The 26134-nt window shown below is 47.1% G+C and overlaps 1 protein-coding gene across 1 annotated transcript in view; it reads left to right on the top strand.

Moving 5' to 3' along the window:
• LOC111156723 (kinesin family member 13A) overlaps positions 1 to 26134 on the top strand; it is a 207015-nt gene that overhangs the window by 162716 nt on the left and 18165 nt on the right. Inside the window, exons 17-31 of the mRNA XM_022517767.1 lie at positions 154 to 367; positions 4532 to 4694; positions 6492 to 6632; positions 7606 to 7755; positions 9687 to 9848; positions 10349 to 10522; positions 12341 to 12492; positions 14495 to 14627; positions 14830 to 14976; positions 18586 to 18624; positions 20308 to 20407; positions 21574 to 21700; positions 23881 to 23936; positions 25189 to 25313; positions 25579 to 25755. Of these exons, the coding sequence (XP_022373475.1) occupies positions 154 to 367; positions 4532 to 4694; positions 6492 to 6632; positions 7606 to 7755; positions 9687 to 9848; positions 10349 to 10522; positions 12341 to 12492; positions 14495 to 14627; positions 14830 to 14976; positions 18586 to 18624; positions 20308 to 20407; positions 21574 to 21700; positions 23881 to 23936; positions 25189 to 25313; positions 25579 to 25755 (2060 nt within the window). The remainder of the gene's footprint in view (positions 1 to 153; positions 368 to 4531; positions 4695 to 6491; positions 6633 to 7605; positions 7756 to 9686; positions 9849 to 10348; positions 10523 to 12340; positions 12493 to 14494; positions 14628 to 14829; positions 14977 to 18585; positions 18625 to 20307; positions 20408 to 21573; positions 21701 to 23880; positions 23937 to 25188; positions 25314 to 25578; positions 25756 to 26134) is intronic.

Raw genomic sequence — 26134 nt, 5'->3', positions numbered from 1 at the left:
GGATTTGATCTGGCAGGGCCCCCGGGCCACAAGAAAGCATCTGGAGAGGCTAGATTGGGAGCAGGGAGAGAATTCTTGCTGGAAGCAGCACCCTCGGGCCGCCCTGTCGTAGCCATCACGGAACACACCTCGCCTTGTCTCTTGGCTCCCCAGACCCAGTGCAGAACGTGGTCCAGGTGCTGGAGAAGCAGTACCTGGAGGAGAAGAGGAGTGCCCTAGAGGAGCAGCGGCTCATGTACGAGCGGGAGCTGGAGCAGCTCCGCCAGCAGCTGTCCCCGGAGCGGCAGTCCCCGAGCAGCGGCCCTGACCGCCTGGCCTACAGCAGCCAGACAGCCCAGCAGAACGTGACTCAGTGGGCAGAGGAGAGGTACGCATGGGGTCCCTGGGGACCCAGGGTCACGGCTTGGGGCCTGGGGGCTTTGAGGGGGGCATGCTGAAGGGGGATCAACCTAGCAAGGGAAGAAGTCTTAGTCCCAGATGTGGGTCATTAGTGAGTACCTTTTCCTCTCCGAGCTACTGTCCAGCCTCAGTATATTTACTGCAAAGTTAGTTGTTAAGGACCTTCCCCCCACCCTTCAGGAGAAATGGCTCCAAGTGACAATGCCAGCGGTAGGTATCGAAATAGAGAAAGTTTGAATGCTCCTCTAGCATAAAAGCATTTTGGGGGGTCTCTCTACATATAACTGTAACATTAAGATACCTACTAAATGCGAATTTTCCGAATTTATGACTTTTAAGTATGTGTCTCAGAATCGAGGTAGTGGTGGGAGAAGCATCAGCCTTGAGTTCAGTCCGTCATTTGTGGATTCCCTGGTGTTCTCAGCGCAGCCTGGGCGTGGTGCCGTCCTCACAGTCCCTGCAGCAGTGGGCCTGTGGGGTGGGTCTGTCCGTCCCGGAGCTGGCTGCCCACCTTGCACGTCCTCCCCCATCACCCGCCTGGCCAGCGAAGAGGCCAGCGTTTGAACCCAGATCTGCCCGTGTTCCCCTTTCAAATTCCCGCACTGTTACAATGATAGCCGTAACCAAGTGGCATTTGCTGTTTACCGAGCGTGGTCTAGGCACTGAGTGTTTTACATATATTCATCTCCTCTTCATGACTGCTACTTGCGTTCATCATTTGCATCCGTTTCCCACGTGAGGAAACAGGCTGAGACGTGGACTGCTTCCCCCAAAGTCATTTTTTTAGTATACACGTAGACACATATATTTTTTTTTAAAGATTTTATTTATTTATTTGACAGAGAGAGATCACAAGTAGACAGAGAGGCAGGCAGAGAGAGGGAGGGAAGCAGGCTCCCCGCCGAGCAGAGAGCCCGACGCGGGACTCCATCCCAGGACCCCGAGATCACTACCCGAGCCGAAGGCAGCGGCTTAACCCACTGAGCCACCCAGGACACATATATTTTGCAATATTCTTTTTGTACTTAACATTTGTGAACATTTTCACTGTCCTTAAACAACCACTACTGTACTGTATTAGAGTCTGAATTTTTTTGGATGACCTAGACTAATTCTTTGAACTAGTTTCACACTGTTGGTTACTCAGTTCTTACTAAAATTTTTGCTTTCGTAAATAATGCTGCCAAGAACAACCTTGTGCACGAATCACTGTGAACATCATTATTTGTCTTCTTACTACAGATTCCCAGCAGTAGAATTGCCAGGTCAAAGTGCAGGGAAAATACTAAGGCTTTGGATGCAAACTGAGAGGCTGCCTCCCAGAGTCACTGAGCTGGCTGGTGGGGCCATTGAGATCAAAGCCTCGGGCGTCTGATTCCAGGGCCGGGGCGCTGTGGCATCTCTCACGAGCAATGAGATACTTGAACTGGAGCCACATCCAGGGAAGATGACCCCTAAGAGGAAAAGAGGGAGATGAGGGACCCCAACCCTGCACACCAGGCTTGCCGTAGTAATGCAGTCTGTTGGTCTAAAATAAGACAAAAGAGTCAGTGGCATTTTCCCCAGGAGCTGCCCCCTCACCTGTCTGGCTACAGAAGTCTGAAGATTTATCCTGCTTGTAACCCATTACTCTTCATCTTTTTCTGTGCCTGGGTAAAAGAGGCGAAGGTTATCAGATAGAGAGGACAGCGCTTCAGAAAAAGCACTGACTTCACTGTGAGCTGGTGGCTTTCATCTAAGCAACAGCAGGCTTGGAAGTAATTGTTGTGATTGGACCCACTGATACCTTTCTACTTAGTCTCCCTAATTACTTCTCTTTGTCCTGAAGACTGTAAAAGACAAAAAAAGAGGCAACCAAAAAAGTAGATTGTTTTTAATGATAGTATTTTTCGGTCAGGTGTTAAAATTTTGTTTCCACTTACCTTAATTCCAAATTGATTTTCTTTGAGGCTCAAGTTCTGAAGAAGGAGGAGGATAGTAAGGATGATATTTTGGGGATGTCATCCGAGGAGAGGAGAATGGTTGCAATATTGATTTCACCAGAGTCACTGGATAATATTAAGATGTTGTCAATGATGGGTCATTATATTAGAAGCTGGGACTCTTACCTAAATCAATGTGGGTGTGGCTTGTGAAATATTGAGGGACTCATACCTAAGTAAATATTGAGGGGCTGAAAATCGAGTATATGTCAGAGCTAGTGAGATTACAAAGAAAACTGGAGATGTACTGTATTCTTTCCAGACATTTACAGTGTAGTGTAGAGCAAGATACAAATATGTGAAACGTACATCGTAATAGTAAATTAAAGAACAGTTTCATCCAGCAATAGGCAGTGTTGCAGTTGCATAATTATCCCTTTGTCATTCATCGCTGATCTGAAGAGAAACTTCCGGAAGCAGGTAATCAGCCTCATTCCCTGAAATGACCCAAGTGCCCAGAACAGTGGTGTCTTTGGTAGGTGCGTTGTGAGTATGGAGTGTGTGAAATTCCCGATCTGATAAATGAGCAGGTCCTGGGCAGAGAACACAGGAAGGGCCGTGGTGGTTAGTGGAGGGTAGGACCCTGTTCCATAGAGCCTTCTGCAGCAAGTTCATGGGGGAAGGAAGGACTTCAAGTGAGTTTGAAGGGTGACGACTGGACAGGCAGACAGGAGGTGGCAGACGTTTTGAACCGGCAGGTTGGCACAGACAAATGGGAAGCCGTGGAAAAGAGGAAGGTGTGTTTGGGGGATTACATAAGAGCTGTTTTTGTTTGGCCTAACAGGTGATTACAGAGGAGGGGAGCAAGCTGAGTCAAAGCTGTTCTGTAGGTGCAGAGGAGGTTTTGAACTGAGGATTGACCTGAGACAAGGCAGGGGTTATGTGGCTGGGAGGGAAGAGGGAGAACCCAGGGGCTGTGAGGTCGCTGGGGAGGGGGGGTGTGAACCAGGAACCGGGGGCTATGAGAACAACAGAGAGATTTAGGAGATATTTCAAGGAAGAATCAACGAGGCTTTTTTTCTGGATGTTGTAGAAAAGAGAAAAGACAGAGCTGGCTGAAAGAAGTCAAGTTCGGATAACCGAAAAGAAAAAAAATGGTGATATCATTTAGTAAAACCAGGCAGACGGGATCCGTGTGTCATATGGGTGGAGTTAACTTTTATTAACATCTTTGTAGTATGCTTCCTGTGTCACCTCTATGGTGATGAGAAAAGGAGCAGGGATTGGATGTTCCAAGCTCCTCCTTGTCCTGTGAAGTAAGGGCAGAAGGCGTGTAAATGGTAGAAGAGAGAAGCTAGATAAGGCTAGATAAGCATTCTGTTAGTGTGGGTTACCTGTGAGTCCAGATTCTCATGGGGAACCCAAAAGTACTCTTCCTTTCATTCACAGTTTTGGGGTATGCCACACACTTGTCCAGGAATTAGGTGTAATGACAAACAAAAAAAAGACCTGGTTCTCGCCCTGGCGTGCCTGCAGCTTGAATCATTATACAAATAAATGAGAGAGTCTAAGTAGGACGAATGCCGCTGAGACAGAAGACGTGGGGCTGGGACAGCATGTAACAGGGTTTTGACCTATATTCAGAGTCAGAACATTAGGGAAGGTCTCACCAGGAAGCACTGTTGTGCGGAGTTGAAAAAGTTGAATTCCTGCTGCCACAGAAGTCCCCACTTCTGGCCTTTTATCAACTGAAGAAACCGTGTGAAATGTGTTCTCCTTATGGACTCCAGATTTCTCTCGCCTCCCCCTGCTTCCCTTCCCCCAGCCCCAGAAACAGGAGAAGTCATGATGAGTTCTCTTCCCTCAAGAATTCCTTTATTGGTTTTTTGGCACCATCGTACCAAAATCTAGCAGTTTTCAAGCGTTAGAGGATTTAAAATAATGGTTTTTAGTCAAGTCCCTTCACATATTTTGCTCCTCATCAGTGGTGGCCAGTAGGGAGCCCACAGTACCCCTGTGGGAGGAGGGAAACATTAAAAAAAAACAACAAAACACCAAACAACCCTCCGCTTTAAAAAAAAAAAAAAAGTTGAAAATTATCTCCAGAAAGGAGTTTTTCTACCTCTTTCTAATAATATGACTCACTTAGAACCAGGATTACAGTTTCCTTTTCTTTAGATTTTCTCATTTCCTTGCTCGCTACCCCGCAGGGACGAACTCTTCCGTCAAAGCCTGGCAAAGCTGCGCGAGCAGCTCGTGAAAGCTAATACCTTGGTGAGGGAGGCAAACTTCTTAGCTGAGGAGATGAGTAAGCTCACTGACTACCAAGTGACTCTGCAGATCCCTGCTGCTAACCTCAGCGCCAATAGGAAGGTAAGAGTGTTTTTAAAGAAAATGAGAACAAAATGCGTAACTTATGTACCATAAGATAGAATATACACCAAAGAACATCCAAAGAACATATACAACATACATCTGAACACCATCCACGAGGAGATTTTGATGTGAGCCAGAGTATTTATTCTTTTTAAGACTTCCTCTATATTTTTTTAAAATTTTTTTAGATTTTACTTATTTATTTGACAGAGAGAGAGAGATCACAAGTAGGCAGAGAGAGAGGGAAAAGCAGGCTCTCCGCCGAGCAGGGAACCTGATGCAGGGCTCGATCCCAGAACCCTGGGATCATGACCTGAGCCAAAGACAGAGGCTTAACCCACTGAGCCACCCAGGTGCCCCAAGACTTCCTCTATATTAATATAACATTGTTTACCAACTAGGCTTCAATAGTAAAAATTAAAAAAAAAAAAAAAAAAAAGGATTTCCTCTGTAGACTCTCCTCCAACCCCCTGGAGTATATATGCCCTCAGAGATGTTAAAATTGGAAATAAATTTAAGTAATTCCTCTGGCTTTTCTCTTTCCTATTATTGGTGCCTTCTGGAATGGGGGATAAGTATATGTTTTGTTACAGCACCATTTTTAAGAGTGGATTCTGTAAGAAAGGAAGACTTGCATAATACCTTTCTTTTTTTTTTTTTTTTAAAGATTTTATTTATTTGTTTGACATACAGAGATCACAAGTAGGCAGAGAGACAGAGAGAGGGAGAAGCAGGCTCCTTGCTGAGCAGAGATCCCTATGTGGGGCTCGATCCCAGGACCCTGGGATCATGATCTGAGCCAAAGGCAGAGGCTTTAACCCACTGAGCCACCCAGGCGCCCCAGTACCTTTCTTTTATACACAGAACAACTTTTTGCAGTCACTGGGAAGTTTACCATCATTTCAACTTGAAGAATTTTTTTTTCCCTTTAAGGACAAACTTCAAAAGAAAATAATTTTCGCCTGTTTATGTTTCCCTCCGGCAAACAAACTAGAAATGAGTTAGGGAGTATTTCATTCATCTTTCTGCATTTTGCTCCTTTGACCAAGCAGCTCTTTGAGAAATTCGTCTTAAGTCCACAATCATAGAAGTTTTTTAAAAATTGATGTGCTTTTTGTAGAAGGATGCTTATCATAATGGCCTTTATAATGGCAAAAATTTGAAAGAGCCGTGATGCCGAACAACATCATAATTTGTCAGATGAATGGTACATCCAAATAACAGATTTCTATGTTGCTATTAAAATTCATGTCTATGAGGGGCCCCTGGGTGGCTCACTTGGTTAAGCCTCTGCCTTTGGCTCAGGTCATGATCCCAGGTCCTGGGATTGAGCCCCATGTGGGGCTCCCTGCTCAGCGGGGAGCCTGCTTCTCCCTCCCCACCCCCCGCTCGTGCTCTCTTTCTCTCTCTTAAATAAATAAAGAAAATCTTTTTAAAAAGAAAAAAAATCATGTCTGTGAGGAATATTTAACAACACAGGAAGATGTTCATAATATAAAAGCTGTGGAGAGAGGATCAGGATAGGAGATTTACAGTTTTGTTTGGTTCTGCTTATGATTAAAATAAGCATGGGCAGGGGTATACACAGAAGATTTCATCAGTCTTTCTTCATTTTAGTTGGAAATAAGCCAGCATATGCCCTAGGGGGTAGAATTTCATCTTCTTTCTGGATACATTATGCATCTTTTTCAAACTTGTTGCTTGACAATAACATCTGTTGCTTTAACAATCCAAAAAGCTGTAAACAAGGCTCATTTGGTTTGTTGTGTGTTTTTGTTTCCCTTCACTCCGCAGAGGGGAGGCATCGTGAGTGAGCCGGCTATACAAGTGAGGAGGAAAGGAAAGGGCACCCAAGTTTGGACCATTGAGAAGCTGGAGAATAAATTAATTGACATGAGAGACCTTTATCAAGAATGGAAGGAAAAAATTCCTGAGGTAAAAGAGGCAAAATGTCAAGGAGATTTGACCATGTTGAAAGGGCAGAGCGTAAGTGCTCTCACCGTCAAAATGCACACATGCGGGGGCGCCTGGGTGGCTCAGTGGGTTAAGCCTCTGCCTTCGGCCCAGGTCATGATCTCAGGGTTCTGGGATCGAGCCCCATGTCGGGCTCTCTGCTCAGCTGGGAGCCTGCTTCCCCCTCTCTCTGCCTGCCTCTCTGCCTACCTGTGATCTCTCTCTCTCTCTAAAAAAAAAAACAAAAAAAAAAACCGCACACATGCATGGCTGCGAGTAAAGCACGGCTACAGTCGTGCTTTAGACATTGATACTAGAAAAGGACGTAGCAGTGACCTTGAAAGGGGGCTAAATTGAACTTGTCATTGAACATGCGATGTCCACATGGACAGGAACTAAATGAAGAGAGCACATGACATATTCTCAGTTGGCAGGGTTTTTGCTACACTTCAGGTGAAATGAAATAGAACAAAGCGATTCCAGAGTCTTTGGTCAATGATGTGACAAACCCACACGTTTGGAACCAGCTTGGATTTCGTATTTGTTCATGCTCCCCCAGCTGTGGTCATGGCTGGGGAGACTACAAAGAATAATTCTAGAAAGCACAGTCCGTTTCTGTGGATATTAGTAATGGAAAAGGACCCTCAGTGAGGGAAATGAGGCAAAGCAAAGGGAATGGAGTGAAAAAGGCTGTACGCTGGGTGCCAGAGGGAAGAGAGGCAGTAACTAAGAAAGACCTCTCCACACGGACATCATGTAGCCCCCCCAGCTATCAAGCCCCTCCCACATGCTACATTTTATTTTTGTAACATGATTGTAATTTTGCTTTTTTAATTTCTTTGGATAAATGCTTTCTCTTTTAAACATTTTTAAATGCTAGTTTTAAATAATATTACCCAAGTTGGTGTTTTGTTTCCTCCTCCCCTACCTCACTGCCCCCCTTCCCACCCATCAGGCAAAGCGTCTCTATGGGAAACGAGGTGACCCTTTCTACGAAGCCCAAGAGAATCACAACTTAATTGGCGTGGCTAATGTGTTCTTGGAGTGTCTGTTCTATGATGTGAAACTTCAGTATGCGGTTCCTATCATCAGCCAGCAGGGGGAGGTAAGGATAAGCCATCCTCGGAGGAAACTACGGTGAATAATCAGGATCACATTCTTCTCTGCTCTTATTAATAGAAACTATCAAAATTAAATCTTTTTTTTAAGATTATAAGATTAAAATCATGTAAGAGTATTATAACTTTTTTTTAAATTTATGGTTCACAAATTTTTTTTCTTTGTTTTAATCAAGTTAGAAATCCCTGGGAAACCAGAGTCAGCTCCATCCCCGTTTATCTCCCTTGATGTCTTATGTTTGTAATATACTCAAATTCCTCCCCGGCCCCTACATGGTCTTCACAAGATATAACTTGGGAGCGTTATTTTGAAAGCTAAAGTATTCCAGGAAAACAAGCTTAACATCTTTTAGAAAACAAAATGGTTCCCATTTCTGTTATTTACTTGTATTAACCTCAGTGTAGGCCTAAGACATTTTAGAAAATAGTCAGGTTCACACTTTTTTATTTTTATCCATTTATCATCAAGTGATGTTTTTATTTTAAATTTAGCAACAAGGCTGTTCCGTCGCTTTCCCTTCCATAACGTGCAGACTTGAAATACTTAGTTATTGCTTGTGGTCCTTAGGGCAGCCTGTGGATGGGATGCCATTCTGCCCACAGTGAGCCAGGAAACAGAGCCCAGGTTCCCGGCTGTGTACTTGCACAGCTCATGTGCTGCATGTGGTAGCCCCCCCCCCCCTGCCCTGGGGACATTCTGCTCTAGAAGACCAGCGGGCCGGAGGTGCTTTCTCCCATGTGAAAAATGGCCATAGCTCTTGTGGCAAAGGAGTGCAGTGACTCTGCCCTTAGTCGGGGCTTCTTATGCCAGGGTCTAGGTGGGTCTTTCATCCCTCTGCAATTTTACTAAAAATGTAGTAGATCCTCAAAAACCACTGAAAAAAAAAATCCTGAGAACCATTGTCTTCAAACCGATTTCTCCCATTCCCCCTCCTCTAACGGCTTCCTCCATGTTGGTCTCACTCATTCAAGTCCATCGACGAATTCCTCAGGTCTCCGCTGCCAGTGGAAGTTGGGTCCAACTACCTTTAAAAAAGAGCCTTACTATTTAAGACGACAGCAGCACCCGCAGAACGTGTCACCTTCACAACTCCAGCCGCTGCAACCTTACCCCGTGTTATGAAAGACAGCTTGGCCAGTTATAGCCCTGGAGGATGCCAAGTGCGGGATAATCCTTGTCCTTTAACTCAGTACCGTGCACCCAGCGGCAAGAGGGGCCCTGCTCATCTAGCACCTACCCGGAGGACCACCAGGATATTGAGGACATGTTAAGCCTTTGGGGGTGGGAGGAGCAGTTTTAAAGGAAGGGTCTCCTTATAACTTTGTCCTTGTATTCGTCGTTCCTCCTGGGGTGGCTCTCATCGCACCACGTAGCCTACCTCCACCCTGCTCCCAGCGTGAGTCCCATACCCGTGCTCTGCTCCCAGGAGAGTAGACGCTCCAGGAGCCGGGCGACCGTGCCTTCTGGTTTACTGTTGTAAAGTCGTGCTGCGTGCAGTTCCAGCACACGGTTGGTTCCTGGATCAATTTAACCCATGACAGCCTGCACATATCTGTACCATTTGTCCCAGGATTCCCACAGGGCAGGTGTTTGATAGCAGAGTAAATGAATGGAGTAAGATAACCACTCCGGGTAGAACATGGTAGCTGCCTTTACATCCTTCAGTACAGAGGGATGAGAATGAAGATGGCTCTAGAAGGGAGGTGTCAGAGAGGTGAGTTTGGCTCCGAGTCAGGCAGGGTGATTGTTCGCGCAGGTGATGGAACGAACGGGCTGGCTGTGGAAGGGGTGAGCATCCCGTCGCCAGAGCTGTCCCGGAGCAGTGGCCCGGGGATCTGGTGGCGTGCTGTCTGTCCTACATCAGGCTTGTGCCACGGGACGCCTGTTAACCCACAGGTGCTCTGTTCCCTGCTGCAGGTTGCTGGGCGTCTCCACGTGGAAGTGATGCGCGTGACGGGGACCGTCCCGGAGCGCATGGTGGAGGATGACTCTTCGGAGAACTCTAGCGAAGGCGGGAGCCTTGAGGTCGTGGACAGCAGCGGGGAGGTCATCCACCGAGTCAGGAAGCTGACCTGCCGGGTGAGAGGACGGGATGGGCAGGCGGGCGCCATAAGGGACTGCATTCATCCACAGCAGTTCGGCAGAACATCTTGGGAGTTTTTCCTAGAGCGTAGTAAATGTTAAGCTTTGTGGCCATAAATACAGCGGCGGGCAGTCCTTTCTCCAGAAGTAGAGCGTGCTTTCTGATGCCAGTGGATGAAATTTTAAAAGTCCATGTGCCTTTGGCGAGCAGGAAGTGTATACTGTTCAGTGAATTGTGCTTTTCCAGTAAAGGTAGTATCTGTGTCAGAAACTCAGCCACTAGGAAAATCTGCGAGGCTGTGTGCTTTTGTTCCCGGGCTCATGTGCCGTCGTGACGATAAGCGGAACCCTTCACGTGCCAGATGTTTTCAGATGTCAAACGAATAACCAATTTATGTATTTCGTCTCTGACTCTTAAAATAGAAGTACTTGAAGGAAGCATGCATCGGGTAATGTCTTTATCAGAATTATTTTGCTTTTTATTTTTATCTCTTTAGGTAAAAATCAAAGAGGCAACTGGGCTTCCCTTAAACCTCTCAAATTTTGTCTTCTGTCAATACACATTCTGGGACCAGTGTGAATCTACAGTGGCGGCCCCGGTGGTGGACCCCGAGGTGCCTTCCCCTCAGTCCCGGGATGCCCAGTACACCGTGACCTTCTCTCACTGTAAGGTATGGGCGCTGTTACAAGATGGGCTACACAGAGACAAGGGACCTGGTGGCCGTTCAGAACTCTTCTTATACCTTAGAAGCTCCCCCACAAGAATGTTTAATAAGTGTAATATGTCTGTTGCACTTTTTAACCTCAAAATATGCTTCAATACAAATTCAGATGGGAAGTGTTTAAAATAAAATCTGAAAGGCCTCTCCTTGAAGTCTTGGGCCCTAGAGGTGTAACGGCTTGTGACGGTTTGTACATATTTAGATAAACTATTTTCTGTGCCCTCCGACTTTTATCTGTGTGTGATGTTCACACAGCAATGGGCATAGATACGGTCTCTTACCGTCATGCATGCCTAACATCTTCAGAAAGTTTTTTTTTTTTTTTAACAAAAAATATGGTCATGTTATGTATATTGCAGAATTATACCCTTTAATGTATATGAACCTCTTCTCATTCTTTGGAATATGGGATAGCACTCCTAGCATCGCATTCTAATGCACCATATGAGTTTTTAAAGAAAATGTCAATAGACAAGGTGAATTTTTGGTGGCTTTTGGTTGGCCCCTCGTGTGACCGTCAGCCACCCTTCCTGGTTTTGACGTCAGACAGCCCACAGGTTGTTTCTGAGAGACACATGCTACCTTCTGTTGTAATTTTGGTTTTCCTTGCACAGTCCTTAACAGGTACCCAGACCCCTTCCTTTGGAAATTGTGCTTTTTCTTTCTGGCTCTACACCTATCAGATTTCACATAGGTAAAAGACTGTCGAGTCTGTCTTTTTCTGAAAACAAATGATCCACTTTTTTTTTTTTCTTTCACCTATATTCACCAAGTCTGTTTCTCAAAATCCTTATTATTTTTTGGTTATTGTTGCCTAAATACTCTTTTAAGCAGTCCCCATCTTTCTTTGGGTCCACAAAGCTATTCCTGTGGAAGGATGAAGCCTGAATTTTAAGTACATTCTAATTAACCACTGGTTTGACAAACACTAGTCGCAGAGACCTGGAGTCACTGTGACCTTGATTCACTGTGTGACTTTGGGGTGTTTTCATCAGTAAGATGTATAGATTGTCCTAATGGATCATTAGTTTGTTTTCCTTCTAAAATTCTGGCTCTGTCTCCGAATACAATAAATGAGAAGATAAGTAGTAGAATGTTAAACCAGTAGAGCACGGATCTTTCCAGAAATGAGAGCCGCAGCATCACCTTCACCAGAGACATCACTAAGATGTTGCTGGAAAGACACTCCGCTGGGTCCCCCACCTGCCGCTTTGTTCCGGTGCTTCCATACTCCTCCGTCTGCTCAGCCTTCTTTTCCTCACGCTCCTCTGCCTGCATTTAGTGACAAGGAGCTGGGGTGGGCGTGTTTGAGAGCGAGAGCACAGAATCATGAGGATAATCATAGGAAATTTAATTCTGTCCTCAGTTTCCCAAGCCATAGCAAGGAGCAATCAGACGTTCTTTTTTGGGATGTGCTGATTAGTCTGCGGCGGCGGGTGGTCTGAGTGGTCTTGCAGAACGGCAAGGAACCAGGTGTGGGGGACACAGACTCGCTTCCGCACCTCACAAGCACAGGGATGCGGGACAGGACGCTCCCGTCAGTGTCCGTCCTGATTCAACAACGGGGTTGCGTCCAGTCCCCTCTTCCTTGTCAGTCTGAAGAGCCAGGGTTCCGGGTCTTTGCAGCAGCACAGGTGGTTTTCAGGTTGGGATCAGACGAACCACCTCCAGAGCAGGTCCCTACCCCACAGAGAGGTAGAAGGGAAATGTCGCAGACCGCTCGGTGCGTGACTCTCGTTGCCCTTCCCTTGCTCCTTCTTGCCTCAGGACTATGTGGTGACGGTGACGGAGGAGCTCCTGGAGTTCCTGTCCGACGGAGCCCTGGCCATTGAGGTGTGGGGCCACCGCTGTGCCGGGAACGGCAGCTCCATCTGGGAAGTCGACTCTCTCCATGCGAAGACGAGGACGCTGCATGACAGGTGTGTACTTGGCTGAGCGGACGCAGGCTCGAGACTGGCACTAGCCCAGAGGGTAAGAGGAGGAGTCCCCGGGCCTGCCTCCTCCTTGGCGAAATGGGAACGATAAAAGGAGCTAGCGGGCATGGAGGGTGTTCGATGCGGGAAGGGGAGTCTTTTCAACAAACAGGACGGAAACAACCACCTGTCTGCCCAGGTCACAACCAACCTTGACCTTGGCTTTGCACGATACATGAAACGTATTTTGAGATGGATCGGAACCTTCCATGTGAAATAAAACTGTAAACGTTATAGAAAGAAAAAAAAACCAGGAGGATAGTTTCCCTTTTTTTCCTCCTTTTTGGGAAGATTTTATAAAAGTCTTTATAGAGCAATACTTGGACGCCGGGTCCAGCTACCAGGGAGCCTGTGTTGTGCTGCTCGAGCAGGCTTGGGCATGGCAGCTGCTCCAGCTTCCCGCCCTTCTGTTCCATGGCGGAGGTGGTGAGCAGTGTCTCATCTTTGGGGTCCCAGTGCTCACATGGTGACGCAGAGACCTCTAAGGGCCCGTCTTATCCCTTGGGTCCCAGGGAAGCATGATCTTTGCTTTGATGCCTGGCACACCCTGTCTGAGCAGCAGGTTATAGGGTCCCCAGTACAATCATCAGCCTGGCCACAGCCCTCTGTCCTCGGAGTTTCCCGGACACCAGGCCCTCACTGTTCTTACTGTTCTTTGGCCCCACTCTTCACAATGAAGCACTGTACACTGGGGCAGGTCCTCCACACAGCAGGGTCTCCTGGGAGCTGGTCACTCAGAGACCTGGCCTGGGTGACAGCACACAGACCTCCTGTGGCCAGCTTTTTGGCATAAAGCTCTCCACTGCCCTCGGGGAAGTCAGACATCTGCTGAACCACCACGGTCGGCTCTCAGATCCACCAGCCCTTTTCACCAAAGGCTTTGTACATCCTGGCGGCCAAGGTCATGATTTCTGTGCCGGTTCCTGTAACTTGTACCTCAGCTCTAGAGTAGGCATGCTCAGCCAACTCCGGAGTGAGAAACTCGTTCTGTCGAGCTTTGAAGATGCTGTTGGCCACAAGCTTCCTCTTCTTGGGAATTTGGCCCATCTTCCTGCCCAGGAGGATACTTTCTTGGAAATTCAATCCTCTGCCTCTTCTGTGACCTAGCAGTCTACTCCTGGCTATTTCCCCAAGAAAAATGAAAATATAAGTCCATAAATAGACTTGTTCACAGATGTTCGTGGCAGTTCTTGTTGTAATATTCCCACACTGCCAACAACCCAAACGTGTGAGAACATTTGATAAACAAATGGTACTACTGGTCATGTAACAAATATTACTCAGATCTGATAACAAGGAAGAGGACTGTGGAAACCCATTTGAATGAATCACAAAAACATCACACTGAACCAAAAAGATCAGACCTAAAAGAGTACGCGCTAGTGATTCCCTCTCTGTGAATTTCTGAAACAGGCAGAACTAATTTGTGGTTATATGGCTGCTGTGGGATGCTGTCGGTATTGAAAGGGAAGGGGCATGAGCAAACTTTCAGAGGCAGATGGTGGGGTAGTGAGAGGTGTGTGCCTTTTCACAACTCATCAAACTCCATTTGAAATGTGGACATTTCACTGAATATACGTTTACCTCAATAAAGTAAAGAGGAGGGCACCTGGGTGGCTCAGTGGGTTAAAGCCTCTGCCTTCAGCTCAGGTCATGATCTCAGGGTCCTGGGATCGAGCCCCGCATCGGGCTCTCTGCTCAGCAGGGAGCCTGCTTCCTCCTCTCTCTCTGCCTGCTTCTCTGCCTACTTGTGACTCTGTCTGTCAAATAAATAAAATCTTGAAAAGAATAAATAAAGAGGAAAGACTTCTACCATACAATTGTTTTGAGAGTTAAATAAGACGGACGTGACAGCACGAGGCCCAGCCCGTAGTAAGAGCTCTGGGGATGGCGGCTCATAACATTGCTGGGCGGTGACGTCGTCGCTCACTGGGACGTGGTTTTGCAGGTGGAACGAGGTGACACGGCGAATAGAGATGTGGATCTCCATACTGGAGCTGAACGAGCTGGGGGAGTACGCGTCCGTGGAGCTCCACCAGGCCAAAGACGTCAACACGGGAGGCATCTTCCAGCTCAGACAGGTGCTGGGCGCAGTTTGGTTTGTTTCGTGTTTTCTCGTTGTCCCACTCTCGCACACCATTTCTGGGCGTTTTCTAATTACGGGCTTCTGTGTTCCCTGGTTCTCCTTCCTTCCTTTACCCTCTGCCCCCGCTCCTTGCTGGTCCCATTCCTGGCGCCCCCTGGCGCGTCATGCCCCTCTCCCAACGCCCCCGCCCTCTGCAGGGTCATTCCCGGAGGGTACAGGTCACGGTGAAACCCGTGCAGCATTCCGGGACGCTGCCGCTCATGGTCGAGGCCATCCTGTCTGTCTCCATTGGCTGCGTCACTGCTCGGTCCACCAAGCTGCAGCGAGGGCTGGACAGTTACCAGGTGAGACCAGCGGATTGAGGTAGCCTCCAGCGAGGCCCGGTTAATGCAGGGAAGGCAGCCAGTGGCCAGGGATGGAGACCTTTGGGGAATATGACAGCACTCCTTGACTTGACCTCACGATCGGCACCCTCCCTTCACATTTCCATCCATTGCCTTTTTTATGAGATTTGAAAGACTCTGCTGGCTTAGCGTCGATTAATAATAATTTTATGTGTAAACACGCATATGGGTCCGTGTTACTCATCTGCTTCTGGCAGACTCCATTTTCCAGCGGGCTCTAGATAGGTGGGGGCATTTGGCATGTCCGCCTGGCCCCATCCGCTCTCATGAATACAAAACTGCCCCCGTACGCTGGCAGAGTTAAACAGTCCTGTGAAAGCTTTCTTTTTCATGTTTCAATTAAAAGTTGTCCTCATGATCCTTTTTGTCCATTAAGTCCTCTTTTACTAAATCTTCTGTTCTCATTTTGAAAAAATTAAAAGATTGGGGCGGGGGGTGTGCCTGGATGGCGCAGTGGGAGGCGCCTGCGACTCTTGACCTTGGGGTCGTGAGTTTGAGCCCCATATTGGGTGTAGAGATTATTTTTTTAAATAAATAAGTAAATGTTGGTAAACCGTGAAAGGTGAAAACATCAAAGAATTGACGTTCATGTTACCAGTCCCAGCTCTTCATTGCTCCGTGAGAATAAACTTTAAGATTAGGAACTTGTCTGCAGGGACCTAAAAGAAGGCATGTGCTTCCCACTGAGCCCCCAGGTCACTGTCAGGTATGAATTAGGGACTGGGAGGAATCAGCCCGCCGATCTCTGCCTCCCTCCCTGCCACACGAGGGAGGGAGCACTCCCCGTTGTGACGTTTCTCTGTGTAGTCTGGGCAGAGGCCCAGCCCATCTTGAGAATGATTCATCTTCTGTCTCTGTTTCCTTGCACTCCCTGGCATTCAGGCAAAGACTTTCTGAAAGCCAGGAGGAACACCGGCTTGGCCCACAAGCCCTTAGGGAGGCATAGTTCTGTCAAATGCCGCCTTCCTGTCCCACCCAGGCCAGAATTGAACCTGGTTCTCAGAGCCAGGGATAGTAGGAAGGAAGGCATGAGGACAGTCTGCTGGTTTAGGGGAGACTTCTCTGCCAGACTTCTCCTCATGTGTGGAGTGGGCAATTGGGCTGTGTGGGTTCTCATCCCAGCTCAGTCCCTCCCTCGGCTGTCAGCTTTGGGGGTGGCTGCAGGGCCTGGGAGAAAGGTCACCAGCCTAGAGCCAAGGGGACCTGGATTCTTCAGTCTAGCACGGCCTTCCTGGTTACCTCGTTGGGATAATGCAAACCTCTAGTTCCCCTCCTCACTTCTCCAGAATGATGAAGTAGACTTAATAATTCCCTGAGATCCCAGGCTATACTAAAATTTGGGGGCTTCATAATCTGATCTTAGAACTTTGAATTTGAGCCCTAAGTCATGACTGGTAAAGCAGGGATCCTCAACTGACTACACGTCCCCGTTTGAGGAACCTTACGAGGATGGATTATTTGCACTTTTAAAACTGCTCTACCTCCTGAGTTAAAACTGATTTTTGTCAAAATTCATGCTTCCCCCAGTGCTAAATGCTCTTTAAAGAACACAGTACCAGTCGTGCAGATTTAAACTGTGACTGTTTCAGGGCGCCCGGGTGGCTCAGTCAGTTGGGCGGCCTACTTTGGATCTCAACTCTGATCTCATCTCAGGGTTGTGAGTTCAAGCCCCATGTTGGGCTCCATGTTGAGCTCCACATTGGGCATGGAGCTTACTTAAAAACAATCAATATAAAAACTGGCTCATTTTTTTATAAAGATTTTTTAAAGATTTATTTATTTTTGGAGAGAGAGAGAGCAGAGGGGGAAGAAGAGTAGACTCCCTGCTGAGTACAGAGCCGGATGTGGGGCTCGATCCCACAACCCTGAGATCATGACCTGAGCTGAAATCAAGAGTCGGATGCTTAACTGACTGAGCCACCCAGGTGCTCCCTAAACTGTGACTATTTTAAAGCTTTTAATTTTCTTTGCATTCATGCTCAAGGTCACATCCAGAACTTATTTTGTTGACATAATACTTCAGAAATGTTCTGATGCCATAGCCCATGCCAGTCCAGAATATGCTGATTTCACAAGTTACACATCATGAAAGCTCAGGCTGCTTCTCCTTAGTCTTTGCCTGGAGGATCGCCTTAGTCCAAAAAATAACTGATAAATTTGAGCTACTTGTACTTTATTCCATAATGTGGGGATTAAGTCAAGAAAAATTACTTCGGGGGCATCTGGCTGGCTCAGTCAGTAGAGCATGGGACCCTTGACCTCAGGGTCATGAGTTTGAACCCCATGTTGCATATAGAGATTACCTAAAAAATAAAATCTTAAAGGAAAAAAAGAAAAATTACTTCCATATTAGGCATGCATTTAGTAAGTTAGTTATTCAAACGATAACAGTGTGTTCCAAACTTTTTTTTAAAAAGTGGATTTTTGATGTCTATACAGAGAATACATTTAACTGTATTTTTAGAGCACTTTCAAAAAGCAGTATATGTGAAGTATACTTACATATGAGAGTAACGTAATTATATTTTTAAAGCGCTTAAAAAAGTTTGTCTTTTTATGACTAGACCACTTCACTGCCTGTTTGAATATTAACCCTCCAATAACTGTGGAAAAAACGAAAGAGGATTATTACATGGGCCAGTGTTCATTTGCATAGAACCTGCCTCCCTAGAGATGGTTATTCCCTACCAGTGGAAATTTTTTTTTATTCTTCTGTCTAGGGAAACCTGTCTCAATCCTTTTATTTTCAACCTGGTGATTTTGTTTTGCCAAATGTTTTTTGCCAAAATTGTTACTTTATACAATTGTAAACTCTTGCCATGGGTTTAAGACAGTTCTCATTTTTCTCAGCTGGTTGGTTTGATGCTAACATAATCAGTAGTGGACAACAGCGGATCCAATACCCAGCATGGCGGGCTGTGCTCTTGAGACAGTCGTACGCTGGGGAACCCTGTCTGGGACTAGACTCAGGCTCCCAGTGGGCTCTTGTCTGTGAGGATTCCCTCAGTGCATGTGGTGTGGTGCGGGGGGAAAGGACGCTGAGTGAGGCGACTAGCAGCCTGACTTCCAGTCCTGACTCTGCCATGATTTGTGTGATCCTTGGGTTAAACCTTAAACCATTTCATCCTTCAGGGCCCTGGCTGCCTCATGGCTAAACTAAGAGGCTGGGCAGTAGAGTCTAGTTCTGACATTTTGTCTTTCTGAGTCCGTTCCACATCTCAGGTAACCCACCCCGAAATGCATAACGATAGGGTAAGACCTGGCCCAATGAGGCTGATTCCTAGTCCCAGTGAAGAGAGTTTGCGGGTTGTTGGTTTTTTTTAATGGTTTTCTTTATTAAAAACATAACAAAACCAAACTTAAATTCTTCATTAGAGACAGGTAAATTAATAAATCCACTAAACCTTTCTTGCGGTTCATGTAAATGTTTTATTTTGGTGGCGATACGTGTGCTGTCCATTGTAATGTGTGTGTTACGCTTAAAGAATTACCCGTGTGCTGTTCGAGAAACAAAATGCATGTCCTTTGTGTTTATTTTTTTCCTACCAGAGAGATGAGGAGGATGGCGGTGATATGGATAGTTACCAGGTATCACTGCTGCTGTCCTTCTGTGGCATGGGGCACAAGCTACTGCTCATGGCCAGCACCCGCACAGCAGAGGGCAGGGAGGAGGAAGCAGGACCATCAAGCAAGAATGTGCAGTCTTTCCCTCGCTTTGGATTTGCTTTAAACATAATCGGGGATCCAGTACTCTGGCCACAGATTTCTCTGTCCGTTCGAAGTGTGTGATCAGACTGCCTCGCTGCTGTGCTGTCTCGAATTGGCTTGTAAAGACTTGCGAAGCAGACCGTTATCACTGTATTCAGTTAACGATTTTTAAAACCGGGGAATTATCCATCCATGAATCTTAAGTCAGACCTTGTCTTTTCTATGCAAAACTACATTTTGTGCCTCATGTCCAAGAGAGTAGGATTATTCCAATATGGGGTTGTAGTTTAAAGTCTCTTGCTGGATAGGAAATGGAAAACATTTCATGCACACAGTTTAGTTGGGGTTAGCCAGCTTTCTTCTCTCATTAGGACGCAGCTTAATGATCCATAACTTGGAGAATTTAAGTCTCAGCCTTTTCTTTATGGAAATTTAGATTTTTTTTAAAAAGGCACCTGTGAACTTGTACCTCATCAACACTGGCTAGACTGCTGTCATGGAATGTGGGAGGATAGGAACAGGCAAGGCAGGAAATCAAGGTGAAGTGTTCTGGATTCGGTCCCCAGTCTTTGTACTGATTCTCCACAGTTTCCCCGGGTGCCTTCCTGAATGTGAACTGTGGGGACATTGTAGATAGAGCCTCAGAAGTCCTCTGCCGTCTGCGCTTAATGTCACGTCTTAAGGGTTAGACTGGAATTAGGCACGTTAGAGAGCATTTTGAGTAGAATTGATGGGTTTCTTTCCCTCATTACTCTCCTAAGAAAACAAGCAAACGTAAACAAACTTCAGGGGACGTCCCAGTCTCCCCTTGGATCTCAGCCATGCCATTAACTCATGTCTTGCTGCTGTCTGTGCGCTTCCCGCCACGTTGTTCATGGTTGCATAGAGAGTCCCAATGGCTGCTTCTTCAAGCATGGCTGACTGCATGCTGGGTGTTTGCATGGGAGATTTTTGGTGACCCTTAGGGCCGTGGTCGGGGGGGAAGATCTCTGCAGCCAGTTTGAAAGGTTCTCTGCTGATCTGTTCTTTGCATTTCAGAAAGTACATGTTTTGAGGCCATTGAACGATGAACTATGAAAATGCCTGTTTTCTTTTTTCCATTCCATTTGCTGGTCTGTGGTTTAGGCTCTGTTCATGGTGTCCTTCTGCTTGGAATCACATATCCTTCAAATGAATAGCTCTGATTGAAATACACACACACGCACCCCATGTAAGAATCATCCCACATGTCCTTCAAATGAATAGCTCTGATTGAAACACACACACACACCCCATGTAAGAATCATCCCACAGCTGGAGTAGTTTGAGCTTCTCTTGCTTTTGAGTGTAATTATCCTTTTGGCAATCCAGGGGCTCTGATTTCTGAGTAATGGGTTCCTCGATCAGCATGCTGTGTTTCTGAGGCCCCTTTGCTTTCTTGCATATTAATCGCGCAGTGGTGTTCAATGGCCTTTCCTAATGAAAACTTTCCTGATCCATGTAAACATCTTTGTTTTAAAAAAAAAAGAAAGAAATAGTCATCTGTGTATTCTACAGGAAAATGTTTTCCCTCCCCGGTGTCAGGAAGAAGACTTAAACTGTGTGAGAGAGAGGTGGTCTGACGCACTCATCAAACGACGAGAGTACTTAGATGAGCAAATTAAAAAAGTCAGCAATAAAAAAGGTATGTGAGATTACGCTCTTCCCTGGGAGTGGCTTTTCCCCTTCTAGACAGTGACGGCAGGTGGTTTTCTCCCCTCGGTCGGACAGTACTGTCTTTGTGTTCTGACCTCGTAGCAATTACAGATCGTCGTGATGCTTTCGGCATGGTATTGAATTGGAAAGTAAGAAACATTCATAAGCCTCTACGTGAACTGTGACATTAGACTTGCATTCTGTTCTGACGAATGCAAATGTAGTCAGAACCGACACGGCAGTGTGAGGCATTCCGGGCTCCGGACTGGGACTGCCGGCCACTCTAGGGTCCCATGTGGCCGGTCAGCACCCAGCTCCTGTAGGGGGGTACAGGTGGGCCTGAGGCTGGCCTGCAGCTCCCCTCACGGCCACGCAGCTGCAGGGGTTTTGCTGGTTTGCTCATGCTGCCAGCAGCTGAGGCTCCGGGGAAGACGTGTGTCCTGCAAACTCGTAGTGTCTCACCCCGGTGTGATGATCCGTGCATTGTGGTGGGTCCTGCATCAAAGGACACGTGGTGAGTGTTCATCTGTTTCAGGGAGAAGCTAGCAGAAGCTCCCCGCTCAGTAAAACATCTCGGCTCAGCATTCTGGGTGCTCAGCCGGCTCGTGGAAACTCACTCTGATTGCACGCAGATAGCTCCAGGGCGCAGCTGTGAATCAGAGGGTTTCAGAATATGTTCCACACAATCTCTTTCGTCAGGAACGTAAAGGACAATAAAGTTAGTTTTACAGAGTGGTGTGTGGCATGTTTTAATCCTCTGCGTGGTGGTATCGAGTTTTATAAAGCAGTGTCGCGTCCTTTATGGCACTGGATCTTTCCAACAAGCGAATAGAGTGGACTTGGTTACTAGAGGCCCTCTTTGATCAGGAAGCCCAGACTGGTGTCGAATAATTTCCCAGAGTACAGAACCAGGAAACAACCTGTGTTCTCATCCCCGTCCTGATGCTCTTTCCATGTCGCGGCCCAGAGGGCCGCCGGGTGAGAGCCCGAGCCTCTCTGGGCTCAGGCTGGAACTTCGAAGCCTCCCATCCTCCTTCAGAACATCATGGATGGTCAAGCCCCTTGGGATGTCACCAAGTGAAAACTCATTTATTATAAGTCTGGAAGTTGTCTTTCCCCCTGTCTTGGTGCTCATCCCCTCGTTTCGTCCTGCAGAGAAGACGGAGGACGACGTGGAGCGGGAAGCCCGGCTTGTGGAGCAGTGGGTGGGGCTGACCGAGGAGAGAAACGCCGTGCTGGTGCCCGCACCGGGCAGCGGGGTCCCCGGGGCGCCCGCCCACTGGTGAGTGGCCTGACGGAGTCATGGAGGGACTTTGCAGGACTGGCACAGTCCGTGGGGAGTGTCGTGAGCCGCTCAGGGAAAGACCAGCCATGCCCCATGCTGCCCTCCCCTTTTCCTCCCGCACGGCAGCCAGCTTCCTCTCCCAGCAGCCGGGGAGCACCTCAGTTTCTCCAAACAAGCGACTTGGACAAGGTTTCCTCGTCTCCAGAAATTCTCTTATTTTGCCTTAAAAGAAGGGTGTTTCCAAAGTCTACTTGAAGGGGGAGAAAACATGCTTTCTTCTTGGAGTATGCTTTCTTTTTCAGTTTGGTCACTAGCGTGGTCAGGTCCCAGCGCTAAATTAACTGTGGTCAGTCTGCTGATTGGTCCGGCTATCCCGGTGTGCGTCGGTGACGGCACGGCGCCCCAGGCTCGGGAGTCACCCAAGTCCAGATTTAGTTTCCAGCTGCAGCTCTTCAAGTGTTGAATGTCGTTAACTTCTCCGAGGCTTCTTTTTTTTTTTTTTTAAGATTTTATTTATTTGAGAGAGAGAGAGAGAGAGCACGAGCAGTGGGGAGGAACAGAGGGAGAGGGTCTCGAAGCCTGGACCCTGAGATCATGACCTGAGCTGAATGTAGACCTTAACTCATTCTGAGCCACCCAGACACCCCTGAGGCTTTATTTTTTTTTTTTTAATTTATTTATCTGACAGACAGAGATCACAAGTAGGCAGAGAGGCAGGCAGAGAGAGAGAGAGAGGAGGAAGCAGGCTCTCCGCGGAGCAGAGAGCCCGATGTGGGGCTCGATCCCAGGACCCTGGGATCATGACCCAAACCGAAGGCAGAGGCTTTAACCCACTGAGCCACCCAGGCGCCCTCTGAGGCTTTATTCTTAATCAAAAAATGGAGCCTTGTGTTTGGTACTGTTGAAAGGATTAGAGATAATATCTTAAAAACACCCTTTGTTAGGTGGTAACTACTGCTGCTGCTGCTTATTCTCATTCTCACTCTTATCACAATATGTCGTAGGCATTTAGGAGAAATCAGACTGCTAGTAACAGAGGGTGTACGTGCCCAGGTAGTCTCTTTAGGGTACCCGCGGAAACGTCAGCGGTGTTGTGTCCATAATGAATGATAAGGGGAAGTCTAATGGAGTTGATAATACTTTGAAACCAGAAAATCTGAATTTGCTGGCACATAATTTGAAACCTGATGTTTGTCCCTTGCAGATTCTCCCGCTGTCCCGAAGTCCTATAGGGCACCCACGCCATCTGCCTGCCAGCCCCCTGGTTGCAAACCGCCCCCTTATTCCCAGTCTTGTTTGCTCCCTGAAGTCCTGTCTAGACAGTCCTTCTCCTTACCCAGTCACTTTCATTTGCGCCATTTCCAAACTTCAGGTCATCTTGACTGTTTGTAAAATGTGGAGACCTGGGTCCTGTCCCCCGTTATTTTGATTCACAAGAGTAGTTATGGACCCAGGACTTCTCATTTCCAAAGCCACCACACACCCCCTCCCCCCAGGTGACTCAAATTTATATAGGCCAGTTTTTAATAAAACACTGCTTTGGTCTTTTTCGTAAACAACCCTTCCTCCTTTGATATGTCTTTCATTCTCTCCTGCTTTAAGCTTTTTCAGTGTTGTCTTTTTTGTTTACTTCCTCTGTTCTGATCTTGTGCCCTGTCTCCACTCTTAAATAGCGTCCCTTCCCTTTTTCCCATCACTAGGACTATTTCTAAAAAGCTGTCAAATAATCTTTGTTTCAGTTAATTCCATTTGATTTATATAACTGGTAGTTCTTTATGGAAGTCACATAATTCTCATAAGTCCCGTGTTAACAGGGACATCAAGAGATGTGCAAATAGGGGCACCTGGGTGCCTCAGTCGGTTAAGCCTCTGCCTTCGGCTCAGGTCATGATCTCAGGGTCCTGGGATCGAGGCCCGCATTGGGATCCCTGCTCAGTGGGCGTCTGCTTCTCCCTCTCCGACTGTTCTTTCCCCTGCTCATGCTCTCTGACTCTATCTCTCCCTCTCTCAAATAAAATCTTTTAAAAAAGAAAGAAAGGAATGTGCAAATATTTCATGAATAGAATCTCTACCCCCCCAGTGGTTCTTTCCCACTCCCACACCTCTGTGGTGTTCAGTTATCGAAGAAGATATAAAACATGTATTTTGTTATGATTAAATTTTCTTCTTAAATTTAGGGTCCCACCACCTGGAATGGAAACTCATATACCGGTTCTCTTCCTTGATTTGAATGGTAAGCAGACCCCAGTGTCCAGGGGCCCTCACATGTCACTTAGGTTTGGAATCTCTTCAGACCCACCTGATTTTTGATTCCTGAAATGACTTCTCTCATTACTCACACGCTGTATCTAGGTGACGTTTTTAGTCCAAGCAAATGTATAAACCTTGACGTGGAGCATCACTAGAAGAGAGAAGTGGATATTTAGTCTTAAAAAGAGAGTTCTGAGAGATTAAGAACTACACACAAAAAAACATTAAATCGGTTCCAGTTAGGAGACGCTAATGGACATAGGAATTACCTGAGAAAGTAATTCCCCCTTGGAGATTCTGAATCTTTGGGCTTTGCAGGGCCCTGGGAATCTGCATTTCTGATTAGTGCTGTTTGCTCCCCAGTAGCGCCAATGCCAGAACATGGCTCCACTGTAAACCCTTCATTGTTCTTTGTGGTAGCGATTGGATTGAACCTACCAAGAATGATGGACCTCCGTGTATTTCAGCAGGAAAATCCATTTTCAGAATGAAATCTTAAATGGAACCTACAGAGGCCGAGTTGCCAAGCAGGGGGATGGGCGGGCTCAGGCAGGCTCTTTGCACAGCCCCCGGAATCTCAAAACACAGCCTGGAAACCTTCCTTTTGGAGGGAAGACCCAGGGAGGGTGACTTTGGCTCTTCCTGGAAAAAAGAGCCTGGAAGTAGGACATGCGCCTCATGAGGTGTTGGGCTCCCGGTTATTGGAGGGATACACGAGACGGCTGGATGAGCACGCAGAGAAATTTGTGAATCCCAGTGGCGTAGAGCTTTGGAAGAAGATGAACTCCATATTTCTCCCAAGTGCTTGGAACTTGGATTCCAGATTGGTCATTGAGCTGTTCAGATCTCTGATCATGTGTAAGTTGTGTAGGTGGGACATAAGTATGACACCAGGTTACACAAGGAATTTGACCTCAGAGTCTAACCACCGAGCCTCAGCTGTGTTTTTGTCGTGAAAATCTCTGCTCCTAGGACTGCATATGGAGTATATTTGTCCATTTTATTGGAGACTTATGGGGTGCCTTCTTGGCTCTCACGGTGGTTTCTGGAAAGGATAAAACCTACAGTGAGGACTAGCATCTCTGTTCCAACTGTGGGATAAGAAAGAAAAGAAAAAAATGAAAGTGCGTTACGTGTAAACATCATCTGTGGAAAGCATATTTTTAAGAATTCAGTGCTTGGTTAAAAAATGACTTTTCCTTCCACTTCTGTTTCTGTGCCCCGGACTTGGCCAGCCGATGACCTCAGTGCCAACGAGCAGCTCGTGGGCCCCCACGCATCCGGCGTGAACTCCATCCTGCCCAAGGAGCACGGCAGCCAGTTTTTCTACCTGCCCATCATCAAGCACAGTGATGAGGAGGTAATTGACCCCCACCATTCCGTTCCTGGGTGTCAGATGAGCGCACCTGCCTCCGGGCCTGTCTTTCCGTCAGACACTCTGGTCTGCTTTGGGGGAGAGGACTGGGGACTTGAAAAAGTTGGGTGTGTGTTTTCGCTCAGAAAAAGGGAGGAGAAACATATGATTCAGTGGGGTTGCGTGTCTCTTCTTGCTCTCGTTTGTAATGTCAAACCGCAGCCCCTGAGCTGGGTCTTTTCCGTGTCCCCCACCCTTCTCCTGTCCTTAGGTTTCAGCCACAGCCTCCTGGGACTCCTCAGTACATGATTCCGTTCACCTGAATAGGGTCACGCCGCAGAACGAAAGGATTTACCTAATTGTGAAGACCACGGTCCAGCTCAGCCACCCGGCTGCTATGGAGTTAGTATTACGAAAACGGATTGCGGCCAATATTTACAACAAACAGGTAGTAACGGGGCCTGATTCTGCTGTTGCCTACCTGAGCTGGAAGTTTCTTCCTTCCCCCTCTCATGAAGTCGTGTTTTGTGGTGCTGAGACAGTGGGCGTGCAAGATGTCACCACATAGCCAAGTTACAGTCCGATTCCTGTTGACCCCCGATGAGGGGGCATGAGGCCAGCACAGGGAGATGTCACCCACGAGAGACGTCCCTCCTTGGCTGACTTTGACACCCATAATCCTAAGAGGCAGTGGAGCTATGACATGCCACTGTTTGAAAAAGGTTAAGTGCCAAGTCCAAGCAGGTTCGTGACAAAACAGGACAAGGGCCAGGCCCAAAATACATCGTTGCTGCTTCCCCAGATCTCATCCTGCAGGTGCTGCCAAC

The sequence above is a fragment of the Enhydra lutris genome, unplaced genomic scaffold (assembly GCF_002288905.1).
Source record: "Enhydra lutris kenyoni isolate GAN:26980312 unplaced genomic scaffold, ASM228890v2 scaffoldscaffold48, whole genome shotgun sequence".
NCBI classification, from domain to species: domain Eukaryota; kingdom Metazoa; phylum Chordata; class Mammalia; order Carnivora; family Mustelidae; genus Enhydra; species Enhydra lutris.
This window is presented reverse-complemented; position numbering and strand designations above follow the sequence as displayed.